Raw genomic sequence first — 13,902 nt, 5'->3', positions numbered from 1 at the left:
GTTTCTGATGGGAGACGAACCAACCGAGGCTGACGCTGCGGTCTTTGGCCTCTTGGCACAAATCCTGTGGACCATTCCGGACTCCTACATGCACAGGATTGTTACCGAGGACTGTCCCAACCTACAGGCCTACTGCATCCGTATGAAGGAACGCTATTGGCCGGACTGGGATCAGCTGACTGGAAACACCAAGAAGGACCAATGAAATCATCTTTGTTATCAAAACAGTTCCTACATCTGATTCAGTACTTTCGACTTATGATTTGATCAATTGTGCAGTAATAAATATGACATAACAATTACATATCAAACACTGATTTCTTTTGTAACAGTTGTAGAAAATGTACGAGCATTTTATAATACATTTACTGTATCTATCAGTTTTTGCTTTTGATGTGGCAATTCAACTATTCGTTACAAGGCAAGGGTTTATGGTTTTATTTAGCAATGGGTGACAATTAATGTAACAACAAGCTAAAGATATCATTTGTGTTTCTGAAAACCACCAGCCGCATAGAAGGTCTGAAGAGGAGGCTAATGTTGTACTTACAAACCAGGAAAATTCTGATTCTGTTGTAAGCAAGCCAGCTGTATTTCATAAGACTTTGTGAATGATTACATGTTGAACATTACATACTAACAATGCCTTAGTCTGAAGACTTCAACACACTTTTTGTGCTTTAACAGTTGAACAAGATCTTCCAAGTGTCTATACATGTTCTAGCTAAATGTCATATATATAAAACAAGAAACATTGTGAAACTAGTGGTTTTGTCATGTAAAGTACTATTCGTGTAAAACCCAAAGTACTATTAGTCTCAGTCTGTGCGGACAATACTAGGAGTATCTTATAATCACAATCACATTTTTAAAATGTGGTTTAGTTTTCAAATTACAGCTAGGAATGCGATTTACAAACCATGATATTAAATCTAGTCTCCAAGTGTCCAAAATGCAAAAAATATGTACGACAGAAGGCTTCATTTTACTTTACATATGTACAAATCTTGATAAAACTTACAAGAGAGAGATGCCTAAGACTTACTACTTAAACATGTTACTGGAATGATATTTTTTCAACTAATGTTTATAAAACATTACAAATAGGGAAAAGACCACAATATTTCAAAAGAGTGCTCAGTAAAAATTAAATAAAGTTTTGAGTTCAAATTTTGTAGTTTTGGTTTTCTAGTAAAAAGCAATTTTCAACATGCTTTATATCTAAAATCACACAAAATCAAATTAGAATACGTTTTACGAATCTTTCCCTTACAATTCAAAGAGGTTCACTACTTGAAAACATTCTAATAGCAAATTCTAGAAGGAGGATTCACTTCCAGTGCCAATATCAATTGCAGGGGGTGATGACAATCCTTGGAGCGGCTCGGGAGATTCTGATACCGGATCCCCTCCCTCTGATAATGATAGCATTTCCTGAATGCTGCTGTCTGCACTTGCAGGTGACTTTGTGAAAGTGCCTGATTTATCAGATTTCACCGACTGCGTCTTTATCGATGACGCGTGCGATTTCACAGACTGTGTCTTTATCGATGACGCCTGCGATTTCACCGACTTTTCAGATTTCTCTGATTTCGGTTCTTCTTCAGAATTCTTGGCAAAGGTCTGGGCAGCAGATCTTTTCTTCCGCGATCTCGACGATTTTGAAGACGTTCGCGATCTCTCTGATCCTGACCTTGAACGGTTTGATCTAACCTCTGCTGGTCTGAAGTCAGGAGGGGGGGATGGAGCATCTCCACGGCCAAAGTCTTCCGTAAGGGGTGTGCTGATTGGCTCTTTGATTTCTTCAACAGTTACTGGTTGTGGAGCAGCAAGAGTTTGTGGAGGACCAGTCTAAAAAAGAAAAGAATAACAACCTATGAACAACCGCAAGTTCAAACACTGTGAAAACGTTAACTTTACAAACATTTATATTGACAACAATGAGCATATGAATTTACTCAATTAATGTTAGATGGCAGAAAATACATCATAATTAAACTACATGTAAGAAATTAGATGTGACAGCCAATCATCAGTACCGGTTCAACTGCAGGCATCTCCTCTGTCTCCTCCTGATGAGAGGAAGGCTCTGGTTGGCCGATGTGGATCGGGGCAGGGGAAGGAGCACCGAAGTCCTCACTGATGTCCACATCTCTCGAGTAGTCACTGTCAAAAAGGGTAGAATAGTTCACTATATCAGGCCATTGAAATTCAATATCAGCTCTGAAGCGAGGTAGGTGTAATATAAAGGAATGAAGGAAGGAATGAATGTCTTTAGATTTCATACTATGTCATCTTCATCAAGTCATTGACAATATCAGTTGAGGTCTATAGAAACAAAAAAAACGGGGTAGAAAATGAGCTGTTAATGTTTTGCTGGTGAAACATCAGTAGCATTTGTAAAGGAATCATTGTTACAGAGTACAGAAGCACTGGAATACTGCAGTTGAACCAAATTTGTAGTACAGTAGTAATACATAGGAAACATTATGTGCAATGTCATGATTTTGCACTGGAGTGGAGAATGAAGACTAAACCACCCCAAACATTTGAAAGTTTACAGTTAACAGTTGTCTTCTGAGATTGGACAGCAAAAATTAGACTGCTCCTTGGTTAACTCACCTGTGTGGTAGATATCCAGCCCTTCTATCGGACTCGTACACGCCTGTAGCAGCGTAAGGAGAGGGTTGGGTCGCGTACGATGTCGTAGTTGGAGCATGGACGGTGGCCCGTGGCTGGAACCTCATGCTCTCCAGGTTGAGCTGTGATTGGTCGATCCCAGCCAGCGATGCCAGGTCTCCAAGTCTACAGAGAAGAAAGACGTTTGCTACATTTATGAAGTAGAGATGGTTACTAGCACTGTAGCTAAAAATTGTGATGCGAAATTTGACAAATTTTAGGGTGGTATGCAATCTTGCAGCGCCTTGATACAAGGTATCAACAAACTTTAAGGCACAAATCTAATTGCCACCTTCCATTTCCTAGAAAAATAAACTTTCTCAGTCAAAAACTCTTGATTCTTACCCGCTCTCCTTGAGAAGGTCTAAGAAGGAGTAGAACCTCTGGAAGGTGGCTTCGATGCTCTCCAGTACGCGGTCGTCCTCCAGGAGACTGCGTCGCTCTCGTTCCCGTAGATCGTTTACCTCTCGGCGCAGTCTGCTGTTCTCTATCTGCAGCTGGATTTCAAAAAAGGTACTTGTTATGCACTGGTGTCTCGTTCTGCAGTCCTCTAGCTCCACCTAGCAGAGTTTAGGAGAAGTGCATCCCTGGTGCAGGTTACTTTCAAAATTAGTTTTACCTGCACTATACACTGACTACAGTAACTGTAAACCCATGAACATGTTGTATTTCTTTGGGGACTTTTCATGGTAGAAACAAGGATATTGAAGGTAGAAGGAGATTTCTAGGAAGGTTTCTCACTGTTTTAAGTTTGCAGTTGAAACAATTCTATTGAAACACTCAAACTTTTGCACCAACCTCCAGCAGTCTCCTATCTGATTCACTCCTAGCTCTCGTCTCCTGAGTCAGTCTTCTTCTGCAGTCCTCTAGCTCCACCTAGCAGAATTGAGGGCAGAATTGAGTGCAGCTCAATGAAAATACATTGCTACAAAGTCAGGTAAGTAAAAGGTAACTAAGTATGTACAAGCTGTTGCAAAGCATTGCCAAGTCTACAGTCAAACCTGTACCAGTAATCAACTGTATATAACAACTGTCAGGTCACTTTTGGGTCCCTTCAATTATCTTTTCCATTAACCCAAGCACTAAGATAGTAAGAATCCTGTCTATAGTGGCCACAAGTCTGTTGTGACAAATTTGAAAGTTCTTTTCAGTACTTACGGACAAGTTTGACTGAAATCTAAAAATATGTCAAAAAATCTTTTCTGGACTACCTCCAAGCGTCGATGCACTTCTGGCTCGACGGGTTTGTCTCCGAGGATGTCGTCTTCTTTCTCTAATCTCCCGACTAGAGTCTCTGGTTCCAGCCTGCTTGAGCTGGAGCTCTCTGATTCGCTCTCAACTACGACCTGCGGGGAGAGGCCTGGAACTGGGCTGAGTCTCTGTAGAGGAAGACAAAAGATGTCAGACTCTCAATAATTCTGCGAAAATTTGAAAAGCAACAAAATTAAAATATTTGTAGGTATGTTTATCAGAAACCAGCCAAAAATCATATTTCTAGCAATCTAATGTGTTGATGTCTCTTTTAGTTTGTGCTGTTTTTAAAGTTGTTTTTAGAAAAAAACAATAGAAAACAGACTGAAAGTACCTCTTCCTGAGCAACAACAGATGGTGTCCCTGGTCTTTTTTCTGGTGGAAAACCTCTGGAAAGGAACAAGAGTACTTGTTTGATGGACAATTGACAATGACCACATACAAATGAACTGGAAAATATTAATACATACTTGTAAATACAGCCAAACCTACATACAAGTGACCAACTTCGCAAAACAACGATCTGACTATTGATATTCAGGCAAACATGATATACTACAGCGACCACCTCTACCTGTAGTATTGATGACCACCTCTACATAAGGATCACCTTGCCACTGTGCCAAATGTTTGTTGTCCTTTATACCATTTTATAACTACATTTCCCATTGATTCCAGCATGAAGAGCCCTGTCTAGAGTGACCACCTGTCTACTGTGGTTATGTTCTTCTAGTCCCTTAAGTGTGGTTTATTAATAGACAGATTGGATTTTACTGTGGCACCAATGGAGGTACCCATGTGCTGTAGTACCACTGACCTGTACCGTCCTAGTCTGGCAGCGGTCCTCCATGGTACAAACCCCTGGGTGCCAGGCTGGGTGTTGTCTGGCATGTAAGGTTGGCTCTCTTCTTCCACAGAACCAACCGATCTGGACCTGAGACAAAAATATGTAGTACATGGTTATATAATGCAATAATCCTTACAGCAAAACTATAGGACAGTACATTAAAAAAAGTGCCTGGACATTAGAAATTCCGCCAAAGATATCTTATCCTACACTACAAAAGAATCTAAATTATTTAGTAGAACTATTGTATGGTTTGTCATACAAGTACATTGTATCATGATAATGCAACTGTGGAGCAATAATTCTATTTAGGAAAAACACATAACTGCAGGTCAAAATTTTTTGTTTTGTTGGTTTGAATCATTCTGACTTTTGGTTATTTTGAGATTGAAAATATGGGTGTCTATGTACCTTTAGTTAGATTTAAATACATGTATGTAACTTTTTAGGTATTGGGTATTACATTTAGCTTTCTTGGCATGGTAACTGCAAACTAAAGTAAGCCACTAGAAATAATTGCAAAATCTTATTTTGTTTTATCCTGCAGCCCATGGGCACCGCCATGATGATTTGTGACATCATTGGTCAGCCATCTTGTTCTAAAACCGTACCTCTTGCGCCCCTGTGGCTCTACGGTGAACGTCTTCCTCCCGCTGCTAACGGTGCGTCTCCTACGGCGCCGCGGCGGTGGGCGGTACGACGCCTTCCCAGGATCCCGCGGGCTCTCTACTTTGATCCACCTGTACTCCGTATCCTGTCCTCCTGTGTTGATCATCACCTGCTCCATTATGGACTGCATCATGCTACGATCTAGGGGAAACAGAAAAAACACAAAGTGACAAGGTGGTCTTGGGCTTAGCCTGACGAATCGCGCTCCTAGTGTCCAGCCAGTCCCGTAACCGCCTTACCCAAGTGGGGGTCAGTAACCTCGGGCTGAGAGCTTATGTAAATACAGGCTAGTCTTGTGCTTAGGGCTGGTGACTAAGAATGTAAAGGATTTGGGTTCAAATCCCTAGTAGGCTCCAATGTTATGACCTTGGGTGAAAATAAGTACCTAGCTTCGGTTAGGGACATCTTCTTAGATGAGATGTTCAGCCGGACTTGTAGCCCTTAACAAGTCATTCTACTTTTTGTTTCCTTGGAAGCAACTTTCATACAATTATTGAGGGAACCAAAATTTCTGTCGCCGTTTTCCCCATTGCTTACCTATGAGAGGATTTCTCCTCAGGTCCAGCACTACAATGGTGGTGTTGGTCCTCAGGACGTCGTACAGTGCTTTAGCGCCCTCTGTTGAGATGCCACATTGCTGCAGGTCCAAGGCTACAGTAAAATTAGAAAAAGAATTACAGTCCTCTCCACACCTTTTGATGTATGGGGGATGTGTGCATCTATTTTTCTTTAGCCATTGGGCAACACAGTTGTGCAAGCACTAGTTGACAAGTAGCAACTAAAAATTCTTTAAAAAAAATACTAAATGGCATTCATACCAGTTCAGATAGCGTACTATTTATTGATCCAACTGTACGCTAGCCATGACAAAGCCTTGAATGGTCAAAACCATCCTTACCTTTGACCCAGAGGTCATCTTTCAGCGCCTCTGCAAGTGCCATGGCTCCCAGGTCATCCATCATGGGGTTAGAGTTCATGGTGATGCGCCTGATACCCGTCATCCGGTCTAAGTCTGGTCGCCTGTATCTCAAGCTGTCCTGCCATGCCTCATTATGTCTCTTCATCGCTTGATGCTTTATAAAAGTAAATGATACATTTTGATAAATCAAAATCTGTTAACAACGCCTTGGAACAAAAATTTAGATGTGTACAACAGCTAGTAGTAAAAGCTAAGTAATGTGCTTTGGCTTATCATTTATCTGATTCATAGTCCCACAAAAATTTTATGGTACATGTACCTTGATAATCTTGGCTAGAGTGTCGGCACCGCGCGCTGTCAGTCCGCAGCCAGTGAAATTGACAGACGTGATAGTGGCGGAATTCTTTACAGCCTGGCAAACAACTGAAACAGACGCAAAATCATGTGTTCATATCAACCAACAGTTCACAGAGAGATATTTTCTAAGCTGCTTTAGGTTTAGATATTCAACTCCATTTGTGTGCTCATCTCCATTTCTATAGCCCTTGGGCCAAAGAGTCTTAAAGTGCTAAGCAGTCTCCACCATCATTGAGGTCTTTGGTATGTCACCAAGCTGCAGCCAGTTGCAAGCAAACAACCTACCTCTGGAACATTGTTGTCCGAAAGTTGTGTACATGTTAGGTGACGCGACATGCACAAAATACCTTCTGATCAAGGTCTGTAACATTCACAACGTTACAGTGTGTATGCTCACCTTCTAAACCATCATCACCGATTCTGCAGTACTCCAATGATAGGTGGGTCATTGTGGTGTTCTTTGCAATACCCTGAATGAAAAGGAATATACCATGTAATACAACATGTACATGTACAGTAGTAACTGTTATACTACACATTTTCACTGTGTTATTTAGTGCCACTACTCTAACCTCTCAAATAGAAGTACCCCCTGGAATAGAAGTATCCCCCGGACAAATCTTCAAAATGTAATATAAGTACCCCCTGGAATAAAAGTACCCCCCGGAAAATTTCAAAAATCGACAGTCGAGGCTAGGTAAACTGTGTCACTGTCAGAGGGAAATAAGATAATAAGCAGGTAGGTAACTTATATTTAGTCAATTATGCCATACCTATTAAGTATATAGATATTGAACAGAATAACTGTCCATAGCTTGTTCAAATCATGATGATCTTCCTCGCCTCTTCGTAAAATATGATAGTAATATTGAAAAATTGGGCATAGGTTCCCCGCTATGACCCCTAACCGGGGGCCACGGTGCTTTCAAATTCAACAAGTGAAAATGTACATGATACATGCTTTTTCTACTTGGAACTTGAAGCAAGTGATCAAAGAAAATTGTTATATCATTTTATTATGACTGACAATCAGTGACATATAACAAAAATCATCAGAGTACTTAAGTTAAATGTACCTGATCATATTTTCTAAAGACATCAACCACAAAAAAACACAAATATGAACACAGTCCTTCCACAAAAGAAATATGTCTATAAACTTTTGCTCCATAGCGTTGAAAACAAAGTGAGACGCTCGGATTTCGAGTTCCCGCGGTAAATCCCACAATATTGAACAGAGATCGACTGTAAAAGTAGCTCAACGTCACAGACCGCACATACTAAGAAGTTACCCATTACGTGTTGACACTAGAAACCCGCGATGAACCGCCTAAATTGGGAAAATCTTACGATAATTTAAAAAAAATGAACCCTCTGAAAATAAATATGGCCTTGTGTGTCTATCGTTGCCCAAAAAATATAATATTTCCATGCGTTTACGGTATCATTTTAAAGATCGGTATCCGCACTACGCAATATGCTGCTAGTTTTACTGTCGCCATGCCTGAGAGTGGCGGCCATGTTTCGCGATTTCGCGCTGTTGTTTACCGAATCATATCGGACATATTTCTGCCGTTTTAGAGATTTTGTGGCCTCAAAACACATATTACAAGGGAAGTTAAGTTATGATTGTTGTTTTAACGTGTTACATGTCTTCTGCGAACAAATAATTCTTCCGCCGCGCTGCCGATACTACGGATATAGTGGTCAGGAAATATTCTTATTCCCCGTGCAGGCGAGCACCCTACTTCACACGTTTTTGATCAGCGTGCTTTGGTTTATGATATAAACAGAGACTATCAAAGTTATTTATATGAAAATTGTATTTTTAATGTCAATGTCGCGTCTTTTTTTCCGGTTTACTTTGTAGCTTCATAGCGATATCGACCGATATGTTACGAGTGCCGCCAGGATACTTTTCACAAGGCCGTCAAAGCGGCGAGAAAATCAACGCCGGTAGGCCGGAAAATAGCGAATTACGAGCAAAAATACCGGGGAAATATGGGCAGATAAACCTCAACTTACGATTTTAGAGGGATTCCTGGTTTGCAAAGCCTCAATTTTTCAAAAAATAATAAACGTACCGTCTAGAATAAGAACGTACCGGGTGGAACTATAGGCGAAAAAAAATAAACGTACCGGTACGTTTATTTGAGAGGTGAGAGTAAGTAGTAATTTGGCTCCAAAATTTGAAATATTCTGGCTACAACTTTTCATGTCATCGATATTTACAACATAAAGTTTTCAACATCTTTGCACTATTGATATTATTTCACATTTCTGACATTAAATGGTTAATGCAGAATCAGTACAAACGACCAAACGAGGCACATTGATTTCCTGAAATCAACAAGAATGCAAAGAAAGATGACAATTTCCTGTTGGCCACGTTGAACACCAGAAACGATCAGAAAATTGACTTTTTGTATTGTCCTGATGTTACAGCTCTAAGGCCTAATAATTAGTATGCAGCAAACAACTCCTAAACCTTCCCCTACCTTGGCGAGGTTCTCTAAGTCCCTGTTCCTCAGAGGGAGGTTAGTGACCTCCACACAGGTTAAGGAGGGGGTCACAGTAAGACACTCCCTCAAGGCCTTACAGATCCTTAACGTCATGTCTTTAGTCCTCACAGGTGGAGCCCTCTTCTTAAAGAGATGTCTCTTACCCACAGGAGTATCTGGGGTGGGAAAATCATTGTTAGTCCAAATAAACATAAACAAGTGTTTGATTTATGACATATCTGCTTTTTTTTACCTTTATGTATAGAGGCTTTGTACTCATTGTGTCTGTTGGTTTGTGTGCACATACAAGTTATTTCATGCAAAAGAGTGGCTGGTTTCCACATGCTAGTAACAGTAAAACTAATTGACCAAAGACAGATAGAGGAGCTTACCTGAGGGTAAGGGTTGATAGTAGCTTCTGAAAGCCACAAATGAAAGACTCTTGTTGATTCGCAGGGTGTTGAGGAGGGGGACAAAGTCTGGCCCCCGTAGCCGGTCAGAGTTAAGGTCGAGTACTCCATCACTGAGGTGGGCTGGGAGAGACAAAGTGTGGATGTATCAACTAGAGATGTTAATGTTCCTCAAAATGCTTTAAACACTGTGTCACATTGCCAACTTGAAAATATGATTCTTCCATGATGATGATGATCTACTGTATTCTGCAGCTCAGGTAGTTGTAGAATCAACCTCTGGCTGCATTAAGGCTTTCTTCATTTCTTTCCACTGTGTCTTTTTTCCTGCAAGCTGCCGTAGCTAGCGCTCTCTGAGTTTCTTTGGAGTTTTTAGGTTTCCCATTCCTTTGTTTTTGAGGTCTGTTCCCTAGAGTAGTAAGTGAGTTAATACACTTAGTATTCTTCCATATCTAAGCAATACCGTACCTAAGGCAACACATGTATAGGGAGAAGATCAATTGCCCCTTTTTTTCTGACAAAAATTTGTTTATGACTTTTCTTCCAAACAAAGTGGTTCATAATAACTCAAATTAGACCCCAAGTTGTTTTGGAAAGTCAAAACTAACTGTTACCTTTGACGGCGGGCAGTGGGACGGTATTCTGCAGGGCACACAGGTTGTCGTAGTACGTGCCGAAGTCATACGCTCCCCGCTGGCGTACTTGCACGGTCTCGATCATGGTTGGCAGGTTGTCAACTGTTCATAGCCTTCTACAAGTGTGCATAGAACGGAAGGTAAGTGTTAGGGGGCACATATGTATTATGAAATGAATGTCGGACGACTCGGCCCATTACCAACTCGGCCCAGTCAACTCGGCCCATTTCCCTAGTCAACTCGGCCCATCTCCCTACTCTCATCTCCCAAATAAACGTACCGGTACGTTTATTTTTTTCAGCCTCAAAATCCACCCAGTACGTTCTTATTTTGGACAGTACGTTTATTTTTTTTTTTTTGAAAATCAGAGTTTTGCTAACCAGGGATCCCATTGAAATTGAAAGTCTGGGTTTTCCTGCCCATATTTCCCCGGCAGTTTTGCTCATAATTCGCTATTTTTCGGCCAAGCGGCGTTGATTTCCCTGCAGGTATGACCCGACCTTTGTTTGTGAAATCCTGGCGGAACTCGTTACGTATCGGTCGATCTCTATGACACTACAAAGTCAACGTTGTTATTTGGAGAAAAAAAGACGCCACACTGACGTTTTAAAATGCAATTCTTTTTATATAAACAACTTTGACAGTCTCTGTTTACATCGTAAACCAAAGCACGCTGATCAGAAAACAATACATGCCAGCGGCGCAGTGTTTCAACAATTCTAACGCATGTACATTTCTCTACTCACGTGAGATACTTGTTAGTACATACAGTCTTTCCCAAAATGAAAATATAAAAACAACACCACGAAAAATCTGTGTCTTAGCATATAAAACTGTGAAATTACTTTCAAAATATATCAAAACATTTCAATCCTACCACAAACATGAAAATCTAGCGCTTGGAAAATCGCCACTGTGACAGTAACGCAGGCCGACGTCAGTGACTTTGGTGCGTGGGAAAGATTTGTAATGGAAGAGCTCACTTCAAAGAAGGGCAAGGAAATCTTTTTGATCTACAAATAAAACTTTGTTGCCTCTGTCAGAAAAGTCTTTTGCATTTGAACAAAAAGAATTTCAATATTAAAGTCTATACATAAAATTGAAATGCAATCTAGTCGCCATTATTATCACTTAAAAATGCTTTAAAAAAGATCAATCCTCTACAGAAAGAATGCTCGATCTTTCTAAGAACATGGGTGTATAGTCTGTTAGCCCCGCCCCTTTCTGTTGGCGGCGCCGCTGCTGTCTGCAGCTCAACCTTTGATGGTAACATGAGAACCCTGTGGTTTGGCTACATTGTAACAAGCCTGAGGTTTCTCACAAATTTGTTGACAATTTAGTTTCTCAAAATGAATGTTTTTTTTCTACCTACAAAGGTGATTTTGGGATTTTAAATTATTTGGATTGCAACAACACAAACCAGAACATTATAGAATATTGTCATTGATATTATATGATAATGTCCTTGACACAACACAATAATTTGTGGCATGTAATGTTTACAAATCTATGTTTCTATATATGCAATGCATATAAGATAAATGGCAAGTTGGGAAAGAAAAAAAAAAGTAATAATGTTACCTGTGATGACCATATATTCAGGATATTGTAATTTTTTGTTCATGTTCTAAATGTTGATACATTTTTATAAAAAAAAGAGTAGACTTTGAAAGTGTTGCCCATCCAAGTGAACTGAGAAGAGTGTTTTGATAATATGTCAGTCTATACAACAATTTTCCGTGATCACTTGCTTCAAGTTCCAAGTAGAAAATGCATGTACAGTCTCATCATCATGACTGTATATTTTCACTTGTTGAATTTGAAAGCACCGTTGGCCCCCGGTTAGGGGTCATAGCAGGGAACCTATGCCCAATTTTTCAACATTATTTTTTTGGAAGTGGCAAGGAAGATTATAATTTGAACAAGATGTGTTCAGTTATGCTGTTCAATATTTATAAACTTTACAGGTATGGTCCTCAGACAGGCATAAATGAATGAAGAGAACCTACAGCTACCTGCTGATCATCTTCTTTCCCTCGGACAGAAGTAGCATGGACACAGTTTATCTGTAAATTTGGTCAATTTCCGGGGGGTATGTTTATTCCGGGGGGTACGTTTATTAGATTTTGAAGATTTGTCCGGGGGGTATGTTTATTCCGGGGGGTATGTTTATTTGGGAGATGAGAGTAGTCAACTCGGCCCCAAAACCTTAAAGTCAACAGTTTGAAGTTCTCTGACAAAAAGACGTGGTCTGTTAGACTCTATATTGAATCAAGTTGATTGCCTATAAGCGACGGTGGTATGGGTCTCCAAAAACCTCAAATTAAGTCAACAGTTCGAAGTTTTCTGACAAAAAACATGGTCTCTATGAAAATTATGTTGATAACCTATCAAAAGCACCAGCGGTATGGAGCTCCAAAAACCTCAACAAGTCGAAGTTGTCTAACAATTAGGCAAGGAGACATTGTTACTTAACATGTACATGTATGTTACTACCCATGACACGGCGGGTAAACATTAAAAATTGCAGTCATGAGGTTGTGGTTTAGAAGGTGTTTTTATTTTTATTTTGTGGAAATTTGGCGATGGGCCGAGTTGACCTCGGCAATGGGCCGAGTTGACCACCGCGATGGGCCGAGTTGACCAGATTTGCGATGGGCCGAGTTGGAAATGGGCCGAGTTGTCCTGATAGCTTATGAAATATGAATAATAAACACTTGGTTGTACAGCACACGAATATCCTTTTACCTTTGCATCAGCAATGATCAGGACTTGTAAGTTGTAGCAGGGAGCTTATAATACATGTATATGGGGGCCTGCATTGGGGTACCCTCAAAGTTTTCAGACCCTTCTCTTGGCAACCCGAGATCTCTCTATATATGCTAAATCCAAGAAGGCAGTGGCAATGTAATCATGTTGAATTCTGACTATTCCACAGACTGGCTTCGCTTCTGATGTTACATGTAATGTACATGTATATATTTTCAATGATGACAGTATAATGAATTTTTAATGATGATTCTTTTATGATGAACATACAGAATAATTCTCTACTCTACTCTACTCTAGTCATAAAGAATTATAATTTTTTTCAGAGCACTAAAGCATCCAAAGTCATCATAATTTTTCAAAATATTATATCTGTTTTGGTGGGGAGCACAATGCAAAAACCTACATTACTTGTTTTGAAAATAAATCTCGTGAGGACAATATCATTTTCATGCTCTGCTGACTACGTTGAAAAGGTTGTCTAAACGTTCAGTCTCAACATTTTCAAACATAAACAAATCATTTATCAAAATCCGACTGACTTGCCGTCAAATACACCAATGTTACTCGGGTTAACGCACAAATACCTGATCAAAGTTGCAATACACACATTAAAAAGCACTTACAGATCATCTATGTCGAAAAATGGCACCCAGACTACGCATCTTTAGACTATAACTAGAAAATATTTCTGCAGCTTCCGCGTTGGCAGGGAACACTTTTTAAAATGGCGCCGCTCCCATCATGCACCATAAAGTATAGCCGTTATGCAACTTCCGGGATATCCCTCTTCAAATTATTAGGGGAGATTGAAGAAATATTTTAGAACAATTTTTCAACAAAAACCATATATTATATATACTAG

The 13,902-nt window shown here is 40.0% G+C and overlaps 1 protein-coding gene across 1 annotated transcript; it reads right to left on the bottom strand.

Moving 5' to 3' along the window:
• Positions 1 to 568: 568 nt before the first annotated feature.
• LOC136424994 (centrosomal protein of 78 kDa-like) lies at positions 569 to 13,792 on the bottom strand. Its single transcript, XM_066413678.1, has 17 exons — positions 13,664 to 13,792; positions 10,248 to 10,384; positions 9,616 to 9,756; positions 9,221 to 9,399; positions 7,120 to 7,192; positions 6,685 to 6,788; positions 6,345 to 6,519; positions 5,984 to 6,097; positions 5,389 to 5,587; positions 4,748 to 4,864; positions 4,265 to 4,319; positions 3,891 to 4,058; positions 3,478 to 3,555; positions 3,025 to 3,176; positions 2,623 to 2,805; positions 2,040 to 2,166; positions 569 to 1,851 (listed from the first exon to the last, which is right to left on the bottom strand). The coding sequence occupies exons 2-17, from the start codon at positions 10,351 to 10,353 to the stop codon at positions 1,318 to 1,320; spliced, it is 2,505 nt and encodes an 834-aa protein (XP_066269775.1). The 5' UTR covers positions 10,354 to 10,384; positions 13,664 to 13,792; the 3' UTR covers positions 569 to 1,317.
• Between the last annotated feature and the right edge of the window lie 110 nt (positions 13,793 to 13,902).

This window comes from Branchiostoma lanceolatum, chromosome 19, assembly GCF_035083965.1.
Source record: "Branchiostoma lanceolatum isolate klBraLanc5 chromosome 19, klBraLanc5.hap2, whole genome shotgun sequence".
NCBI classification, from domain to species: domain Eukaryota; kingdom Metazoa; phylum Chordata; class Leptocardii; order Amphioxiformes; family Branchiostomatidae; genus Branchiostoma; species Branchiostoma lanceolatum.
The sequence above is the reverse complement of the archived record's forward strand: the minus strand, read 5'-3'. Positions and strand labels throughout refer to the sequence as shown.

What these genes read in the sequence shown, in the direction of transcription:
- LOC136424994 (XM_066413678.1), bottom strand. Translation starts at nt 10,353, where the DNA reads ATGATCGAGACCGTGCAAGTACGCCAGCGGGGAGCGTATGACTTCGGC. An exon ending in CTGTTGTTGCTCAGGAAGAG is followed by an intron (nt 4,059 to 4,264) that starts GTACTTTCAGTC and finishes CTTCCTCTACAG; the next exon opens with AGACTCAGCCCAGTTCCAGG. An exon ending in AGATGCCTGCAGTTGAACCG is followed by an intron (nt 1,852 to 2,039) that starts GTACTGATGATT and finishes TTTCTTTTTTAG; the next exon opens with ACTGGTCCTCCACAAACTCT.